An 18,420-nucleotide genomic window follows, 5' to 3' on the forward strand; every position below is an offset into this window, starting at 1 on the left:
TAGGCGATGGGTATTTGTATTCGAGTTGGCCCTGCTTTCATGGTAACAATTACATTTCACAGATTTTCATTTGGGGTCGCGTGTGCCGTTGCATGTTGTTGGTGCGGTCGCATTCGCGTCCCTTATTTCGGGCTTAAAGGGGCTTACATTATCGCCAGGGGCTGTGGGAAAAGGGAAAACCCCCGGCAGGCGAATTTCCACTCGGCTTTTGGCTGATGGGCGACGTCTAAATATGAGAATGTTGTGTGAAAATGTTTAAAATCCACGCGAGCCGCCTCTCTTCGGTCGCAAATGCTTAGCACGCCATAAGTGTCAGGCAGCCAGGATTGCGGTTTTCCCAGTGTATTTTCCCCGGTATATGTATGTGTGGGTTTTCCTCCCTTTTGGCCAAGGAGTGGCCACTTTTGCATACCGCCCCCCTCACCACCCTGAAAATGGCGTGGCGGGCGCTAAGAAAGGAAGTAAATAGTGGAAAAGGCATAAATAATAGCAAATAATACGGCGACAATGCGCACAAATTTGCCGCTAAAGTGTAGTCATTGTCGGGTCCTTCGTGGCGAAAAATAAAAAAAAAATATGAAAAAGTCCTGTGCGTGAGCTAAGCCACACGGACCTGCCTTTGCTTTTTGCATGATTTTGCTGTTTAAATTTATTACACATTAGATTTATGATCGCGTTGAGTTCAACACCCACCCACTCCCTCCAACGTCCAGCACTTATCACTGCCCTTTGTGGCGGCTTTAATTTCATTGTTACAACTTCTATTTGAACTGGGTGTGAAGCATAATTTATAGGTGGCCGTGTGGGTTTTTTAAGTGATTTCTTTCGCTCGGTTGCCACTGGGCATGCACAATTATCGGGTGGCCTGTGCCACTTCTGTCACTCGCCTTGCGGTCGGATTTCCACAGCGGTTTTCCCCCACCCGGTTTTTCCCATTTAATCACAGGTTTTGGATAGCCTTGCGTGGCTTTTAAGCGCTTATTAGAAGTGTGACAGAATTCGAAGTTGAAGAGGAAACGGAGACGCCCCCTCACTTGCCACTTCCACCTGCCACTCACGAAAGGCCCACTGTAATAATATGGGGCAACCATTAGTTGTGCCTCGGTACACAAACAGTTGGGTAAATAATGTTGGCAATAAGTGAAATCTTTGATCAAAATAATTCATTTTTGATGATTTCTTTGAAGAAAGAATGTTTTGCTTAAATATTTTATCAACATACCTCTGATTTTATGTTTTCGTATTAGACAGACTTCACATTCTGTTCAACTCACATGTGTTTTAACCTTTGTTAAATTTATAGTAAAATTATCACCACTGTTTTATTAAAACTTTACCAACATTTACCACTTTGCACTCTACTCATTTTAAAAACGCGCATCAATACTCTGAGCCAAAATGACGTCGATTGTGGAGATGCCAAAGGCGAATTTGGATGAGGCCTTGCCGCCATGGATGAAGATAGACTGGTCGGACGAGGTGCTCCATGACATTTACCGGGACTGGGGAACCTACTACTCCCGTCGCCGCCGAGAGAACTTCGCCCTGCACTATCTGAACAAGGCACTCGCCTTGGAGCCCACGGATCACATGACGCTGTACAAACGGTGCCAGAGCAAGAGGAAGGCTGCCCAGATGTTGGGTGCCCTGGCGGACAGTCGGGATGCTGCCAGTAAGTTACTAAGGGATAGCTGAGTTTAAACACATCTCGTTTAAGATAACCCATACTACTTTCACATTTTATAAAGAATAATTATGTGGTCTAAAAGTATGCGTTGACAAAGATTGTTGCATGCTTTTATACGCCTTTATGGTCGATTTCAAAATGATATTAACTTCTATGGCATCCTTTGTAAATCAGGAATTTAGATAGGGATAACAATAGGTACAGCCAATTAAAGTCACTCTTATTTTACTAGATTTAGTCACTCATGTTTAAGATCATCATTACTATTATACCATCATCGGGATTTGTGATTGTATCAATATATACACCATTATGTTTGATTTAAAAATCTTATTAATTTTTGTGACACCCCTCTTAAAGCAAGAATATAGGTAGGGTCTACCATTGGTAAGACAACTTAATGTTACCATTATTTTATTTATCCTTATCACTCAGTTTTAATATGTCGCGATGTCATATTACCAAGATTCGCCAGTATCCGTCCGGTCCCTGAATTCAATACATCTGTTTATCAGTAAGTCCAATCTAATTCTTAATAAAGAAACTATGTAAATAACATCATCACCAAGCATTAATCCTAATAGCAATAGCTATAAATATGGGTTTGTTTAATTTAAAATTCCGGCAAAATCAGATAAATAAATACAAATCAACTTACATCATGTAAACTTATTTAACCTTATTGCTTTTTTCAGAGCTGGCCCTTAAAGTTGATGGCGAGGAGAAGGCCATAATCAACCTTGACATTTGTGACGTGCTTTACGAATTAAACCAGTTTGAAAACAGCAAGGCTGAGATGCACAATAACATGCGGATCTTTATTGGCAATAAGAGGAACAGCTTTGTGCAGCGCCAGCTGGTGGTAAGTTTTTATTTAAAAATTGGTCATATTCATTGGGGAAAAAATGTGTTTCGACCCAGTGTTACCGATTAACCACAGGAATTTAAGACATTTCGATGCCATAACTTTTATTATATTATCTTTTGTGTGCAAATAATGTTAAGACAATCTTTCTAGGTGGATGGGGTGATCAAAGACGTGACTGGAGAGGCCATGTCGGCCTTCTTCACGAAGAATCTAAAGACGGTCAGCATTGTGCACGACCTCATCAAGGAGAGGGAAAGGATCGACGATCGGCCTCTGTGGAAGATACTGAAGGAGCAGGGCAAGTGCGATGTGCAGAGCATTCCGGAGGTCCCAGAGGAGCTGCTGTCACCAATGGAGATTGCCCGCCGAAAGCGAGCCTTCAACATCTTTCACCAGTCGTACATCAACGACTCCTGGATCGATGTGCTCTTCATGAAGATGCTCTGCAAGAATCCCAACCTTCTGCTGCCACAGTGCAAGGAATCGTCGTACTTCCTTCAGAATCTCTCTAGCAAACAGTACGAAATCGTTCGTAAGTTCATGGTAAGATGGGATTAGTGGGGAGTTTTCAGCTGTCGATCCTGATCCTGGCTTTTCCCGTCTGCAGAAAATGCTGCAGTCCCGTTGCCCACTCTACCTGGTCAACTACCTGAAGTACCGCAACAAGGCCATGTCGGACAGATACCGAGAGGCCTACCTGTTCCGCGTACAATATCAGACACATCGTAACATGAACCAGGCCCTGAAGCAGATCCGGGTACTTCGTAAAGCCAAGAAGGTGCAGGTGAGTCGTAGCGGTATTCCTGGAAAATTATTGTATGTAATATTGTGGGGTAAAATTTGGATTATAGAAATTATTTGTAGACAAAAAGGTACCTTCGACTTTAGCCATCTTTCTTTTTTAGATTTACAGATGTGTTCTGCATCTCAGTTGTGATCAATTTGTCTGAATCGAATTGAGTATCGACCAATATTACAATAAATACTATCATCATTTATAGGTTACAGTTTTATCTGAGATAACAATTGGAATTTAAATTCCAATTGAGAATGAGTCGAACCCATCCCGGTATCTTTTTTAAACAATTTTATTAATTCCAAGGAATTAATCGTTTAATATTATTTAACCGATCCATAGCAACTGGCCAAATTCGTGGAGGAGCTTATGGGATCATATGTGGTGCTGAAAACAGCCCGTGTGATGTGCTGGAAATTCGAGTTCCTCAACGAGGTCTACAATACAATGGCTTTGGCTCTATCCGAGCAACTTCGAGTGCCAAAAGGTTTTATACCTCAAGGTAGTAATGGAATATTGAGGTTACTGCGTTTGCCGGTGGAGAGAATAAAGGACTTCGTTTCACTGACATTTGGAGATCGACAACCGGAGCCTGAGGGTAACGATCCAGCGACCACACGGGCCAAGTAAGTTTTAAATTCTCCAACAATCGTAAGATTATATTAAATGCCCATAAATAAACTTTACAGAAAGCTGACTGCCCGGCTGGAACATCGAATGGTTTTTGCCAAGTATTCAATTGAAAAATGTTATCTGTTGCATCAGATTTCCCAGTCGTATTTGGACCAAGGACGTCATTCCGAGTGTGCTTTTAACGCTCGCAAGGCAATCAAAGGTAAACAAACTTATTTATTATGTGTAATAGCACAGAATAATAGACTTTACTTAAATCTAATATTATATATATCATTTTATTTCTTAAAATTAATCCTTTAGAGAGCAAGAACTGCAATAGCAATCTGTGGAAGTTCCTCAGCGTGGTTCAGATAGTCAAGGCCAATGCCATTCTCCACAAGCTGGAACAGACTAAGGAAGCCCTGGACGATGCCCTACCCATCGCCCATAGCCTAGGAGCTCCGGAGTTGGTTCTCTTCATAGAGAACTGCATGATGTGCAACACAGAGGAGTCGATCAACAAGCGGGCCACCCTAATGCAGTCTCGGCGGGTTAGCAAATCCGAATCGGTGGCCACCCACTCCTTAGTTAGCGGTCAGGAGAATGAGGAGGGTTCCCAAGGATATAAGTCGGCATAACTGCCGATTTAATGTTTAGCATTAATTTTACATTCGTTACTAATGTTTGGAGTAAGTTTACACTTGGCAAATAAATGTTTTACAAACGTTAAAATATGCGTAAATTTTTTAGCCTTCTTTAAAAATGATAAAAATAACTATTTTTGTAAGATAAATTTAAAATTTAGTTTAGAAGCAGGTAAAATGCCTTTTTAACATACCTATTATATATGCCTAATAAATTAAATGATTTTTTGTAGCTTTAGTTAATTGCTTAAGCCCATTTGCGTATAAAACCTAAGGGATTTCACTTCTTATTGTGCACTTAACATTTCTATTTCAACTAAAGTTTAGCCCACGTAAAGTTGGTAATGCATTTTCTTATCTTCATGGCCAGCAATAAAATGGCGACGTGTGATTAAAACTTTTATTTTGTCCCACATTTTAAGCAAAGGTTCGCGTAGACACACTTCCGCACATACATACACCTGGAGAAAGGTGTCGTAAAAATTCTATCAACTCGATTAAATTATAACAAGTGGATTTTCATGTTTTTGTGCCGCATTTATGTGTTTTTATTGTGCTAATTTTATGCCAGTCCTGGCTGGGTGAACACCTCAAGGAGCAGCTCCTTGGGCAATTTCGGCAGAGAGCTGAGACACACACACACACAAATGGCACGTGTGTGTGTGCAGATAGGCACCTGGTGGCACCTGCAATAATACTTGGCACACATTTAGTGGCAGCATTTAGTGGCACACTGCGGTCGCAGGATCCAACGGCGAAGTTCATTCTTGGGACATTTCCACTCTGGCTTTCCCGCTGCCGCCACACTTGGCAAAGTTTTCGGCCTTCTTTCGCCCCCTCCCGTTTTTCACCTGCCACCTTTTCACCACCCACCTGCCCAACAGCCCACCTGGTTCGGTGGCCTCGGCTCGGCTCTTTTGTCTTATCAAAGTTTTTGGCGCGCATGTGTTTATGCCACAAATGGCACTTTTGCGGCAGCGCATTTTATTTTTTACTGCCACTTTTCGCCATTTTGCTTTATCATTTTTATATGTATTGTGTATATATATTATATGACCCCGTGTTTATACAGAAACAAAGCTGATAGGCTTGGTCCTGACCTCTGGTAAACTAGCCATTGGTATTTTGGGCCAACGATGCGTATACTTTATTTCCAGGAAGGACTTTCACCTAGTTTTTATAAGTGATTATATTAGGTTAAACATTGTTATTTAAAATTTTTTTATACTATTTTACAGCCATTAAATTAACTAATATCTATACAATCTAAGAAAAACAGAAATTACCTCGTTTTAGACATTCCCCCGCTAATAAATCTACGGGAACCCCATTAACCCTTTAGTTACGTCGGAGGAAAGTAACGACTCTATTAGTCGCCGGCTTTATATAGAGTAGAGGGATTCAAATTACCGCCTAGTTCGTTTTTATTATCCTGTAGGAGGTCTGGGACCTCTGGCTAAAGGTATGCCAGCCAACTAATGACCCCGTATTTATATGACAGGGGAAAGTTTATAAATATTTATGGGCTCCGCTGTTGCTTCAGCTTCGAATGCTGCCTGCTTTCATCAGGCTAAAACTCATTTGCTTATTTTAAAATTCCGAGCAGGCGTAGTTTCATTTTTGACACCCGGCATTCGCCGCCAGTCCCCCAAAAACCAATGTACCCCATCCATTGCCTTTTAGGGATCTGCCGCACGTTGTTGCCATTGTCACGCACACACGTACTATATTTTTTACGCGCATATCATATTACACCCTGCAAACACACAGGGACATTCCCCTGGCTTAAAGGACCCTCCTTTTGCGCCGAAACACCCAACCCCTTTCTCAAACGGGGATGCTACTGGGATCCATGGGGGTTTTTTGCGGGGGGCCCAGTCGAAGTAAATAGAATCACGTACACTAATTATCATCGCCATTGCAAGAAGGGCGCTCAAAAATATATATTTTTATTAATTTCAGAAAGGTAACGCCCCTCGGAACCCAACGAATCCACCTTATATCCCATCCCCCAAACTGCGGTGTTGGGTGAAATTTTTAATTGAGATCTCGGTTTTATGATAGCAACGAGGAACTATTCGCCCGAAATTGATGCGACGCCTGATGCTGATGGGGCCACTTGGATGGCTGGTTTCGAATGCAAAGTGCGTAGTCGGATATAGTTCTGAGTGCTCAGATAAGGTGGCATATATAATTAGCTGCCCCATTTGGCATTATGCGACATTAGCGTGTTTCCAGTTACCCCTGATAGTTTGTGTAATGTGAGTCATTCAATTGATAAACTCGTGGGGGAATGAGGGCACCGGTCTTGGGTGTAATTAAAGTGGAAACTCTACTTCAAGTAAATGGAGAATTAAAACCTTAATAGAGCACCATAGTATTGCATTGGTAATATCATAGATTTAACAACCATTAAAACCAAGGTTTGGGTAGGAGTTACAATAGACATATTTAAAGTGGACCATTCACTGCAGATGACAAATGCAATATTGTATCTCAGTGACGTAGTTTGGTAGACTACAGATATTTAAAGCCAGATAAGATATACAACTAAAATAGATAAGAATTATCTGCATTTTATCAGATTTGCATAAGTGATTTGAATGAATATGTGGCCATGTTTATTTGAAACACAGTATATCCGTAAACATTTTGTAAATACAATCATGTAATAAATAACCCATCGATTTGGTGTTCCCTTATCATAAAGCTGGTTGAACAACCAAGGTGAGACCACGACGAATCGCTGGGTACTTCACACAAATCGCTGGTAACTGATAACAGTTCCAGTTACTTTTATCTATAGATAAAGACGCAGATTGGCGAGAGCGTGGCTATAATAACACAATCCCGGTGTTTTGACCAGTGCCAAACGAAACGCGTGCGGTGCAACAAGTTGTGTTGATGTTATAATAGACCAAACTACCGTTTAACTACAAATCACAATGGATCACAGAACTCGCGTTGTGGAGGTGGTTCAGGTACCGCCCCAACCAAACACCACGGTGATCGTTCAACAACCTCCACCACCACCCCCTCCCAAGGATAACAGCTGCTGTTGCTGTCCTTGTTGCCCCTGTTGCTGTGGATGTGGCGACTGCTGTTGCTGTTGCACCATTATGTGAAAGGACCAAGAGGAGGCTTCGGAAAAGGGGACCTCAAATCCCCTAATTCGTTACGTTAAATTAACTTTCTATGTCTATGGCGACCACAAACAATTCACACAGTTTTTTCGTGCAATAAAATTTTACGATTTGTTATAAATAACGCTGTGTTTTGCTTCACACTCTGCTTTCTCTTTTTGGGGGGAGAGCCATTATATTGTCTTACATAAATCTCAATGCCAAAAGACCACATGATAATAAAAAGCCAAATTTAATAACATGCCACAAAAATTTGTAGTTTTATGGCGGCCAAGTTGGAGCAATCCTTTTTGGCCGCCGGCAATGCTCGCCACATCATTTCAAAGTTAGTTCACATTCCAAGTTATTATTTATATGTTTCTCAATTTGCCAATAAAAGCGGAAAATGTGTCAAGAGTGCTGCCAACTTCGGTTCCATGGGCCTGCTGCTCCCATTTGATAAAGGATTTTATGACTCTTGGCGCTTGAATTGCAACCGCAGCGACAGAGTTCTCGCCCCAAATATTTTGACGAGGGTCCTCAACTGGGGCATTACGACTATGTGGGAGGGAGTTCGACTTCCATGGGAGTGCTTTTTCTGGTGTTGACCTGCTCATTTAACATAATTTCTGGCCCGCTCTCTTTCGTTGCCAAACGTTTATCTAAAGCCCAAACAATATTACTCATACGCAACGTGATATGCCAGCCGGAAAACCGTGGTGCGGATATCAAAGTGAATTGGATAAAACTATCTTAATTTATAATATAAATATTCAAGAGTAGTAAACACAATTTAAAAGCAGGACAAATACAAACTTTAGCCTTAATTGGGATTTGTTTTAAACCTGTTTATAAAGTTTGCTTATATGGAAAGCTACTCATGTTGTTGTTGAAAAACTTGGCATAACATTTTTGCTAATAAAAAAGTAAATACCAGTATAAAGCTCATACAGAAGCTGACACATGCCAAAAGAGGTTAGTAATTAATGGGAACAAAACACTAAATAACAATGTAGTTTTATTTGATCACTTAAAAACTTAAAACATTATTATTTAATAAGGAGGTAACTACGTTCTCAATCTTACCTCCTTCTTAAGTTTTTCTTAGGTTGTTTCTTATTAATTTTACTACACGGAGAGAATGGTGACGTTCTAATATGAGTTCAGAATGTTCTTAACTCAATTTAACTTTTCTCTTATCACCATTTTGTTCCAATAATGAGATAAATGATACCAAAAAGTACTAACACGGTTTTCAAGAACGAATGTTCTCAAATCAAGAACAATTAACTTAAATATTTCCCTTTGTTTAGAATATCCTATCCTATCGTCCCACTGTAGCTGTTTTCTCAATGTTATTTGCGTGTACACAAATTCGTAATCAGGGCAGGGCATTGATCAAATGCCTACCGGCTTTAGATAATAATGAGTAAGATATTTTCACCAAAGCGCCAGCCATTTGCGTTCAATGTTTCAGTTAAAGGCGCGTTACCGAGCGGGGTTCACTTAGTCGAGCAGTTTAGGCCAGTTACTATTAACAATAGTCACTAGCTAGCACCAAAGTCAGTAGAAAAGTTAAGCAAGGAGGATGTACAACCCAGGCTACCAGGTGGACGTGATCGATCCTTACTACCAGCCGCCCGTGGAGGTGGTGAATGTGATTGGACCCCCTCCGCCCGTGGAGGTGATAATGCCGTCACCCATGTATAATCAACCGGTGGTCGTGGTGGAGCAGCCCAGCTACAATCAGCCAGGACCCCCTCAGTCAGGACCCAGTGACGCCGAATGCTGCATGCTCCTGGGAGCCTGTTGTGTGATGGAGGAGTGCGGCCTGTGTGTCATCTCGTAGGATTGTGCAGTTGTCAAATACTTGATATAAATAAGAACTATGTAAACTAAACGCTAAATATAGACTGAAACTAAGAGTGACTAAACGGAGTGATGATTCAACTCGGTTCCCTAAACATAACATATCAGTTTAATACATAGGTTTGTGATTTCAAAACGGTGGTGTATTTCGTTATATGGTTTGTTATACCTTTTATCAGAAAATAACTCCTAATCATGCCGACATGTGGTTTTTATATTTTACATTTAAATACTTTGTTACAAAAACACCATTCTGATATCAGGCAGATAGCTAGTTCCCGAATTTTCGATAAATCATAAACAGCATTAAAGCCATTGTCAACCGATAACGGCCCTTTGATATTAAAAATTACCGAAGTTGCGCCCAGTTTTAGCAGTAAAGTGCTTGATGAAATGTTTTTCGACAGTCTCTTGCAGTATCCTTAATTTTCCTGGCAAACTCAGCCATAAATATCAATTACCATAGAATTTCTCCATCACCAACAAGATGAAGGATATACAAGCTTTTAGCAAACTGGGAATCCTTCTTGTTTACCACATTTTTTTTGCCAACTGTCAAAGGAACTTCAGTGTCTACGTATGGACACATTCATCCCCCTCTTCAGAGGGCCACGCCCAAGACCATTTTCTTGGGTTTCCTTTTAATAAATATAAAGCGTTAATTTGCTGCATAATTGCGCCCTGCCACACCAAGGACTCGGAGCCCGAGAATCGAGAGACAGGACTCAGAAAGGACGGACCCTTCCCTTGAAGTCTCAGTTAAGTAGCGCAGCCTCGTACTCCATCAGCTCAACTCATCAGAACTCGGGCCGAAACGGAGAAATTGTCTATCCCCCATCGGAGCTCCCTTTTTCATGTCTTCAATGACAGTTATTTCATTTTTCTTGTTGATGTCTTTCCCTGCACTCATTAAATCAAGTTAAAAAGGCATATAGCACGCAGTTGCTGCTGATGTTGCTTGTTGCCATTGCCGTTGCCGTTGTCGTTGTCGTTTCCGTTGTAAGCCAAGCTGTTGAGTTGTTCTGGCCCCAAACACTCTGTTGTTCTTGTGGCTGTCTTGCCGCAGTAAACAACAAACAACAAACGACGAATTTTCAAATAACATCTCACAGAGCTCCAGAAAGGAAACAATAAAGCCGAAGCAAAGAAAGCGAAACTCCCCGTTGTCGTTTGAGACTCGACTTTAATTATAATAACTTGGCAGTGGCATCGTCGTGTTTTGACATCCTGGCTGACTTTAATGGCTCTACCGCAAATGGGGAAAACCGAAAAACACCTGACAAACAGCTACTTTCAGTGTCCTGAATGGAGTTACGGCTCACATTCACCTCTAATATTGCTAAATGTTTCAAAAAAAAAAACTGCAGCTACTAAAAGTAATTTGGTGTCTGCAGAAATGCCTTTTTGGAAATGTTTCCCTGGGGAAATGGTTGAGTCACCTGCCAGATACGAACTCTTTATAAACTTACATGGTTGAGATAGGAAAAGAAAAGTTAAGAGGCTGGGTTGTTTTCGAGAGAGTTTTATGCTCTCAATATTTGAAAATATATCTAGGAAAATGCGGAAGATTCACGATACCCAAGGGAATGTGGACTTTCAAGTTGTAATACCCCTTTTGCAATATCTTAATGCTTCCTAATACAGGAACAACCAAACCAAACATGATAGAAAATGTATCCATAGGTCATGCGGATGCAAATAATATTTTTTGCATACTTTTAGGCGCCTTAATAAGTGATTTTAAAACCCTTATGATTTATGTGATATTCTAGATAATCCTTTTCAAAACACCTTTCAAATATTGTATGGTAATAAATTCTAAATGAGCTCTTTATTTTATGGCCTTTTCAACAACTATTTTGATTGATTACCACCAACCGATGTAATATAGATTTTCCCGACTTTTCAAAGCCCCTTAGAGTCAACCCTCGAGAAGTGCAGCTAAAAAAGAGCTTGTTATCATGGAGTACAACTGGCAAACTAATGCATATTTCGTGTTTGCCAGGCAATGAGGGCAAACCCATCTAGTTGGCCAGTCACCCGCCCACCAGAATAACTTCCACCCACGGCGCCAGTTTCCTATTCCTACCCTCTGAAACAAGGGTGTGTAGTATATCTTCTACTTATATTTGAGCTTGTTGCATTTCTTGCAAGTAATTTTGTTATGAGTTTTTACTGTTTCGGGGGAGGTAATCCTTATAAATGAAGCAGCAAATTTGATGCTGCGTGCAACGTGCCCTCGAAGGATCGCCTTCTAGTTGATTCCCCTCTATTTACCACAGTTAGTTGACTTAATGCATTCGCCATCGCTTCGTCTCTTGCTAATACACGTTAATATCCTCTGAGCTATGAAATTTCGCTCATTTGTCAGGATTTAGGGCAAGAAGAAGGCCAGAAAGGACACGGCTCTGGACACGGGAAATTGCAATTGTATTCCATTGTGTTTTTCTACTGCCGTTGTTGGCTTTTGGCAATGATGATTTATTGGGGTGGCACGTGAGACCGCATCCGGTGGGGGTGGGGAAATCGGTGGGCGGTTTGTTGCTCTCTGCCTCATTAATTGTTGCCTAACTGGCTCATTAAAAATTAATCCGTCTTGGGACCCCGTATCGATGGCTCAGTGTGAGCCCATCTTCTGAAAGTCAGATCGGCTTAAAAAGCCGAGAAATAGGGGAACATGATTTCTATTAAGCTCTCTTTTGAAATCAATCTGATAGTGATGGACGGATTTTCTTATAACGCGAAGGAGATTTGTGTTTCGGACAGGAATTAACACATATTTTTCTAATTGTTCTTTTTTAATTACTCCATATGTGTAGATTAGGAAAATAGGAAGATGTTAGAGATATATCATATATATACACTGAGAAAATTCTGACGTTCTTATCTGAGTTGAAAATGTTCTTAAAAATAGAACAACATTTTTGAAGATAAAAATTTTGTATTTTGCTCAAATCAAGCTAAGAGGTATTTACATTGTATATCTCAACAAATAAACTATGTATTAGTCCAGTCAGTAGTGTATACTTATCAAAAATTTGATAAACAAACTTAATTAAACTTTTTTCTTCTCACCATTTTGTTCGCTATTTAAGAACGAATGTTCTCAATTCAAGAACAATTTACTTGAACATTTCTGTCTGTTTATCTGTTTTCTAATTTTTTTTGCGTTACCTTTTAAACTTTTTAAAGTGTCTGAAAGTATGCAATGTTGAAATATTATCATTATTATAGAAAAAAGTCGCTCGGATATGAAATGTGTTGCTGCATTCTTTTAAAAACCGTATAGTTTATTTCTGGGCTCCAACAAAAAACTATTTTTGTACAAAATTGTATTTTTTTACCCACACTTAAAAAAACTAAATGATGTTGATGAGGGTAATTTTCTAAGTTTCTTTTTGACCTTCTGAGCTCTCATGGTATCCATTTTTGTATTCTGTTTATATTTGACAGTATTATTATGACAAAAGGATATGAAAAATGTGCCATTGTACATTTCTAAAATCCAAATAGAAGGTCACCCAAAAAACACATTTCATCTGAAATGAATACTTTGCAAAATGGAAAACACCTGAATGTCGGCATTTAGCCACGCATTAAGACACTCAACCCAGTTGCATTTTTAGCTGTTTGTTTACGGGGTCCTTTGTGCAGGATGGGTGCTATAAAGGGGGTTTTGGGAGGAGGGTGGTGGGTGGTGAAAGGTGGGCGCACTGACCCGTCAAGTACCGTTCGACTCTTCACCGCCATCCATCTCGCTCCCACCCGTTCGCTGTGCATTGTATCAAGTGCAAAATGTGCAATGCAGGAGACAAAGCAACCGCATGCTGCATGCAACCTCTCTCTCTGCCCCTCTCGCTCGCTCCCTGCCACTCTGAACTAACGGCACTCGCATTGTGTCAGGCGAAATAACGGTGAAGGAGCGAGGGAAAAGCACAACACGAACAATAACTTCTGTGTGACACATTTGGCAATGCGTTTTTAAACTGGCGAAAACAAAACGAATGTGGCAGCCGCAAAACAGAATAGAACACAGTGGAAAAGTCAGCGGCAAGTGGGAAAAAGTTTTTAGCATTTTCCTTTTTTATATTTTTTTTACCGCTTTTTTTTTAAGGTTTTCTTGTCCTCGGCACTGAATTGCACTTAAAGTCAGCGCCAGTTAAAAACTTTGTGTAAAAAACTAAAATAAGAAGAGGAAGGCTGCAGAAAACTATTGCATAGAGTGCGAAAGAAACAATTGAAAAGTTTATTGCTTTTGCCTTTGCCTTTTTCACTTTTTCACTTTTTGTGTTCGCAAGTATGTTGCGTCACACGGAAAAGTCGTTGACAAAAACCAGAGTGTGATCAGCTGTTTAGGCGAGAGGGAGATGGCGAGATGGGGCCTAGGCGTTTGCTGAAAAGAGAGCGAGCTAGCTGGAAAGTTTGGGAGCTTTTTATTAATTTTATAACTGTGCTGTGCTGAAACGGAAACGGAAGTCGGGGGGCGAAAGGACTTGGAATCTGGGCTGGGTTAAAGGGGCGGGAAAACTCTCAGCATCTGCGGTCAACTGGGAGCCTGCCCACTAATTGGCCTTGTGAAAATATTTGCTACGCTTATGAAAACAGTTGACCGCCGGCAGCCCACGACCCTTGAAACTGAAATGACACCCACAAAGGACGAGGGCCCAAAACAGTAACACTCACACATGGGCATGAGAACACACACCATCAAAAACTATGGGTTTATGCAGCGAAAATTGGTGAAAAGATATAACAAGGCTAGCCTTGACATATCATGCTTTTTTAGAACCTTATTGTTATTGGTTTTCTTAACTTTTTTAAAAATAATTTAACAACTAAGTCAAAAAATTAATTACAGAGCAGCTGGATTGGAATGATGGGGCTAATGTGTTAAAAATATATTTTAAGGATTAGTTTAGCACTCTTTAATATGATTTCGGTCTAATGTGTCTGTGCTCGAAGACCCTTAATGAATTATTTATTTAAAGATATTAAAGCTATTCAGAAAAACAAATATTGTCTTTAGGTTATTATTAATAAGTCATTTTATACGTTTCTTCTTGTTAGGTAAAAGTTTCCTAGGAACATTGGTAAAATTTTGGTGTTATTTTATACAATATTTATATCTTGAAAAAGAATTCTTATTTATATCAAAAAGAATTATTATATAAAGAAAGTGTGATGTGGTGATGCAAAAAAAAATATTAATTAGTAAATACCTAAATTCAGCTCTTAATTCGGAACAATTTAGATATGCTTTTACTATTACATGTTTGTTGGTGGGCAATTCCATCCAAAATCCGCATAACCCAAAATTAATGTCCTTTGATAATTCGAGTTACGCATGAACATAATTAGAGTCGCAGCCATTTGGCCATTCCCAAACACACACAAACTCTCGTGGAGGAGCTCATGGGTAAGCCAGTCCAATCACAGACACATGCCGGGCCAGCCACATAACCCTGCTACGCCCCCTGCCCCATGACCCCCGCCCCTCTGGCACTCCAGTCCCAGCCCCTCGACCTCCTTTGCCCACCAGGCAACACCGCAATTTTTGTCAACTGAACTAATTAATTAATTGTGGGCGGCCAGCGTGGCCTTCCAGCCAAGACCAAAGCGAAACGTACCGCCCAACCTCCCAACCACCCACTTGCTAACTGACCGGCAACTAATTTTTATATTTATGAGGCTGGGGGACTTTGGCCTACTGCGTCATAAACTGTGGCGCTTTGTTTACTATTGTTGCTGTTTGGTATGCATGTGTGTGTGTGTGCAGTCTGTGCGGCCACAGCGACCAACCACCCACTACCACCCACCGCCACCCACTTAGAGGACATTTTATCCTTGCCGCAGACTCCATGCCGTTTGGCCAACATAAACTTGCATGTTCAAATTTTTAGTATCTTTGTGTGATTTCATGCGTTAAAGCAGAATTTTTATTTGCTACCCGTAAAGACAAACAATTTCAGGACATATATGGGGTATGTGGCAAATAGGATGGGTGTACCATTTCGTTTAATTTTCATGTCGCGTTGAAAGTTTCATACAAGTATTTATGGCATATAAATGAAATATTTGCGACGAGGGAAGAAATTGGGCAATGTTTGCTAATGAAGGAGTTCGATACGCTTTTAAATGGTTAATTGGTCTGAGGATTTCGTGATGAAGGAGGGTTTTCCTCGAAGGGAAGATGCGATGTTCGCTGAATACTAAGGGTCTTTCTGTTAACAACTATTATCAGATTGGGATCTGAGTGCCTCCCTGAAATGGGATTGTATAATTAAAAAGGCTGAGATTTTGGGAACATGAGGATATAAACTAACTTTTTGTTTATCAGTGATTTATTCATGATGATGTGTCTATTGCAGTTTCTAGGAAACTTTTGCTTATACTCTCAACTTATTTTGAACTTCAAGCAATTTGGAAAAATTCTGTAACTATTAAAATTTTGGAAACCTTTTCAAAGAACATTTTTTAAAGTGTCCAACAAGTGATCTTTTGGTTGTTAAAGATGGAAGGATTATCTCTAATAAGAAAAATGGAACAAATAAAATATAATCATAAAATTCTCGAAGATAAACAATAATGTATTTTACAGAATTAATTGATTCTATTTCCTCATTTACCTAATTTAATTGTTTAAATATTAAAATATTTTTCATTTTGTCTTTACATTTTTTTAATGATGATTATTACTTTATTTTAACTTTACTCACAAATTGTAATACTGTAAAAGTATTTCCTTTATACTTGCATGATGCGATTATCTGAAATTGGATTTCCTGATTATCTGCTCATTAATATCCTGGATTTGTATAACAAAAGTCGAGAATTTTTTATTTCGCCCTCCGGCGACGGCAGAATATCACGTCTTATATCTTTCCCAATCTCAATATTTTATTATTCACATTCGATTTTGGCTGATGATGTGGATAATGCCGCTGCCTTGGTCCTGGTGCCATTAATGCATATTAAATGCAATTTTTTAAGAGGGCCATTCTATGGAGTTATTCGGCTGGCTGCCTTTAATGGCAAATATAAACATGGAAAGCTCGCCAAAAACGCATGTGACAGGAATTTTAAATCATTGAATGCGAAATGACAAAACATTTTCATTTTCATACAAATTGCGGAATTTGGCAGGAGCTCTTTTACCAATGCGATTCCAGCATTGTTTCGCTTTTTTGTGGTGGTTGGTGTGATGTTCGTCGATATAAAGCTGTTCATAAATTTGCGGCGCCTGCAAATATGCAACGGAAATTGCCAAAGCCACACTCTTCAATATTATACCATCTATAGATTCTATATCTACCCTATGGAAACTCCAGATGCTGGGATGTTTTTTTTTTTTATAGGCAACGCGTGGCGGGGGACTTTTGCTGCGGGGTAGGATTAGTTGGGCGATGTTCAGACCTCGTCGTCCTTGTCAATGCATTTCGTCTTTTGATAATATCAAAAACTCATTTGCCTTGGCCACTTTCGGGAGCAATCACTCCAACTTTCACTTAGAAAAAAATATGACTAAAAATAATATACCATTATTATTATTTTAATATAATCATATTATATCATATCATACCTTTTATCATATTATTCTTACATTTTCAAATTTGTTTCCTTACCTGGAAACCAAAGCAAATGGAACCAGATTTTGGTATACCGAAAGTCAATATAGTACGCTAAAGTGCAGGTTGAAAAACTATTTTCCTATAGAAAACATACTCAAATGTATACCTATAATATAGGTCCTATATACATAATTTTATTTTTCTCCGTGTATTAGCCGGGAGCGCTTAGCAAGGGTCCAGATGATTTATTATGCTCTATTTCCATCCTCGCCCGCTGCATGCGTCATCAATTTTTAGAGATAGATTTGCATGGCCATCGCCAAGGGCCATTAGGCGAAGCTTGCAGATACTTTGTACGCTTCCGTTCCGCTCCGCTTTTGTTGCAGATGCAACATGCAACCGCAAACATTTAATAAAAACACGAGCTGACCATAAATAATTTGCTCTTTGCCCGCATCTATATCCTAAACAATCCAAATATTGCGCGCAAATATTAATTAAAAGCCACCAGATAGTGAATGTTACTCATGGATACACAACCACTGCAACAACCACTTAATAAACGCGCTTAACATAAATTAAAATGTATCTGCCCATTTTCTCCCTCCAGGCTAAAAACAATGAATTGTATGTGTTTGAAAAAAGAATGTGCAACAAATGAATAGAAAAGTTTTCTTTCGCTGTTTTTGTTTACTGCGTTGTTGCGATGGAATAATGAAATGAAAAATGTGCGGCCGCATGGAAAATTAATTGTAATACATTAAAAGTGCAAAAGCGAAATAATTCAGTAGATATCCAAACTGCCCTGCCAACAAAGCAATTCAATTTGTACAAATTACGACCCTGAGTAATGGGAACAGTTTAGCTTAACATATGCTTTGAATTCCGGATGAATGGCCACCGACTTTTCACCATGGGTGACTCATTTCGGTTAAAAAGTATCTGCAAATATTACTCATACGCAGTGGTTAACTCAATGAAGCATTAGTCACTTACTTATCTATTTTGTCCAAAGGTAATGAAACCCCAACTTGGGAAATACCCACGGGCTTACAGATAAAATTTAGTATTTCATATATTATGGGTTAGACACTGAGCGCTCTTAGTTTGAATGCAGTGGAGCGACAGAACATTAAAGAACATAAACGAATTATACAGAAAATTTAAAAGTAAAAGATCGCATTATGTTTAAATTATATACACACTTTTAGTTCACTTAAGGCCATTCCGAAGATGAACATAAATATCTCT

General features: G+C 39.6%; 2 protein-coding genes across 2 annotated transcripts; both read left to right on the top strand.

Moving 5' to 3' along the window:
* The first annotated feature begins 1,242 nt into the window (after positions 1-1,242).
* LOC108008657 (uncharacterized) lies at positions 1,243-4,700 on the top strand. The gene is made up of 7 exons (XM_017072542.4): positions 1,243-1,672; positions 2,383-2,549; positions 2,706-3,098; positions 3,163-3,339; positions 3,694-3,977; positions 4,041-4,186; positions 4,288-4,700. Exons 1-7 carry the CDS (start codon positions 1,399-1,401, stop codon positions 4,602-4,604), a joined length of 1,758 nt encoding a protein of 585 aa, XP_016928031.3. The 5' UTR covers positions 1,243-1,398; the 3' UTR covers positions 4,605-4,700.
* Positions 4,701-9,199: 4,499 nt separating this feature from the next.
* LOC108008932 (uncharacterized) lies at positions 9,200-9,657 on the top strand. The gene has a single exon (XM_017072843.4). It carries the CDS (start codon positions 9,321-9,323, stop codon positions 9,579-9,581), a length of 261 nt encoding a protein of 86 aa, XP_016928332.1. The 5' UTR covers positions 9,200-9,320; the 3' UTR covers positions 9,582-9,657.
* Positions 9,658-18,420: the final 8,763 nt, after the last annotated feature.

The sequence above is a fragment of the Drosophila suzukii genome, chromosome 2R, assembly GCF_043229965.1.
Source record: "Drosophila suzukii chromosome 2R, CBGP_Dsuzu_IsoJpt1.0, whole genome shotgun sequence".
Classification (NCBI taxonomy): Eukaryota; Metazoa; Arthropoda; class Insecta; order Diptera; family Drosophilidae; genus Drosophila; species Drosophila suzukii.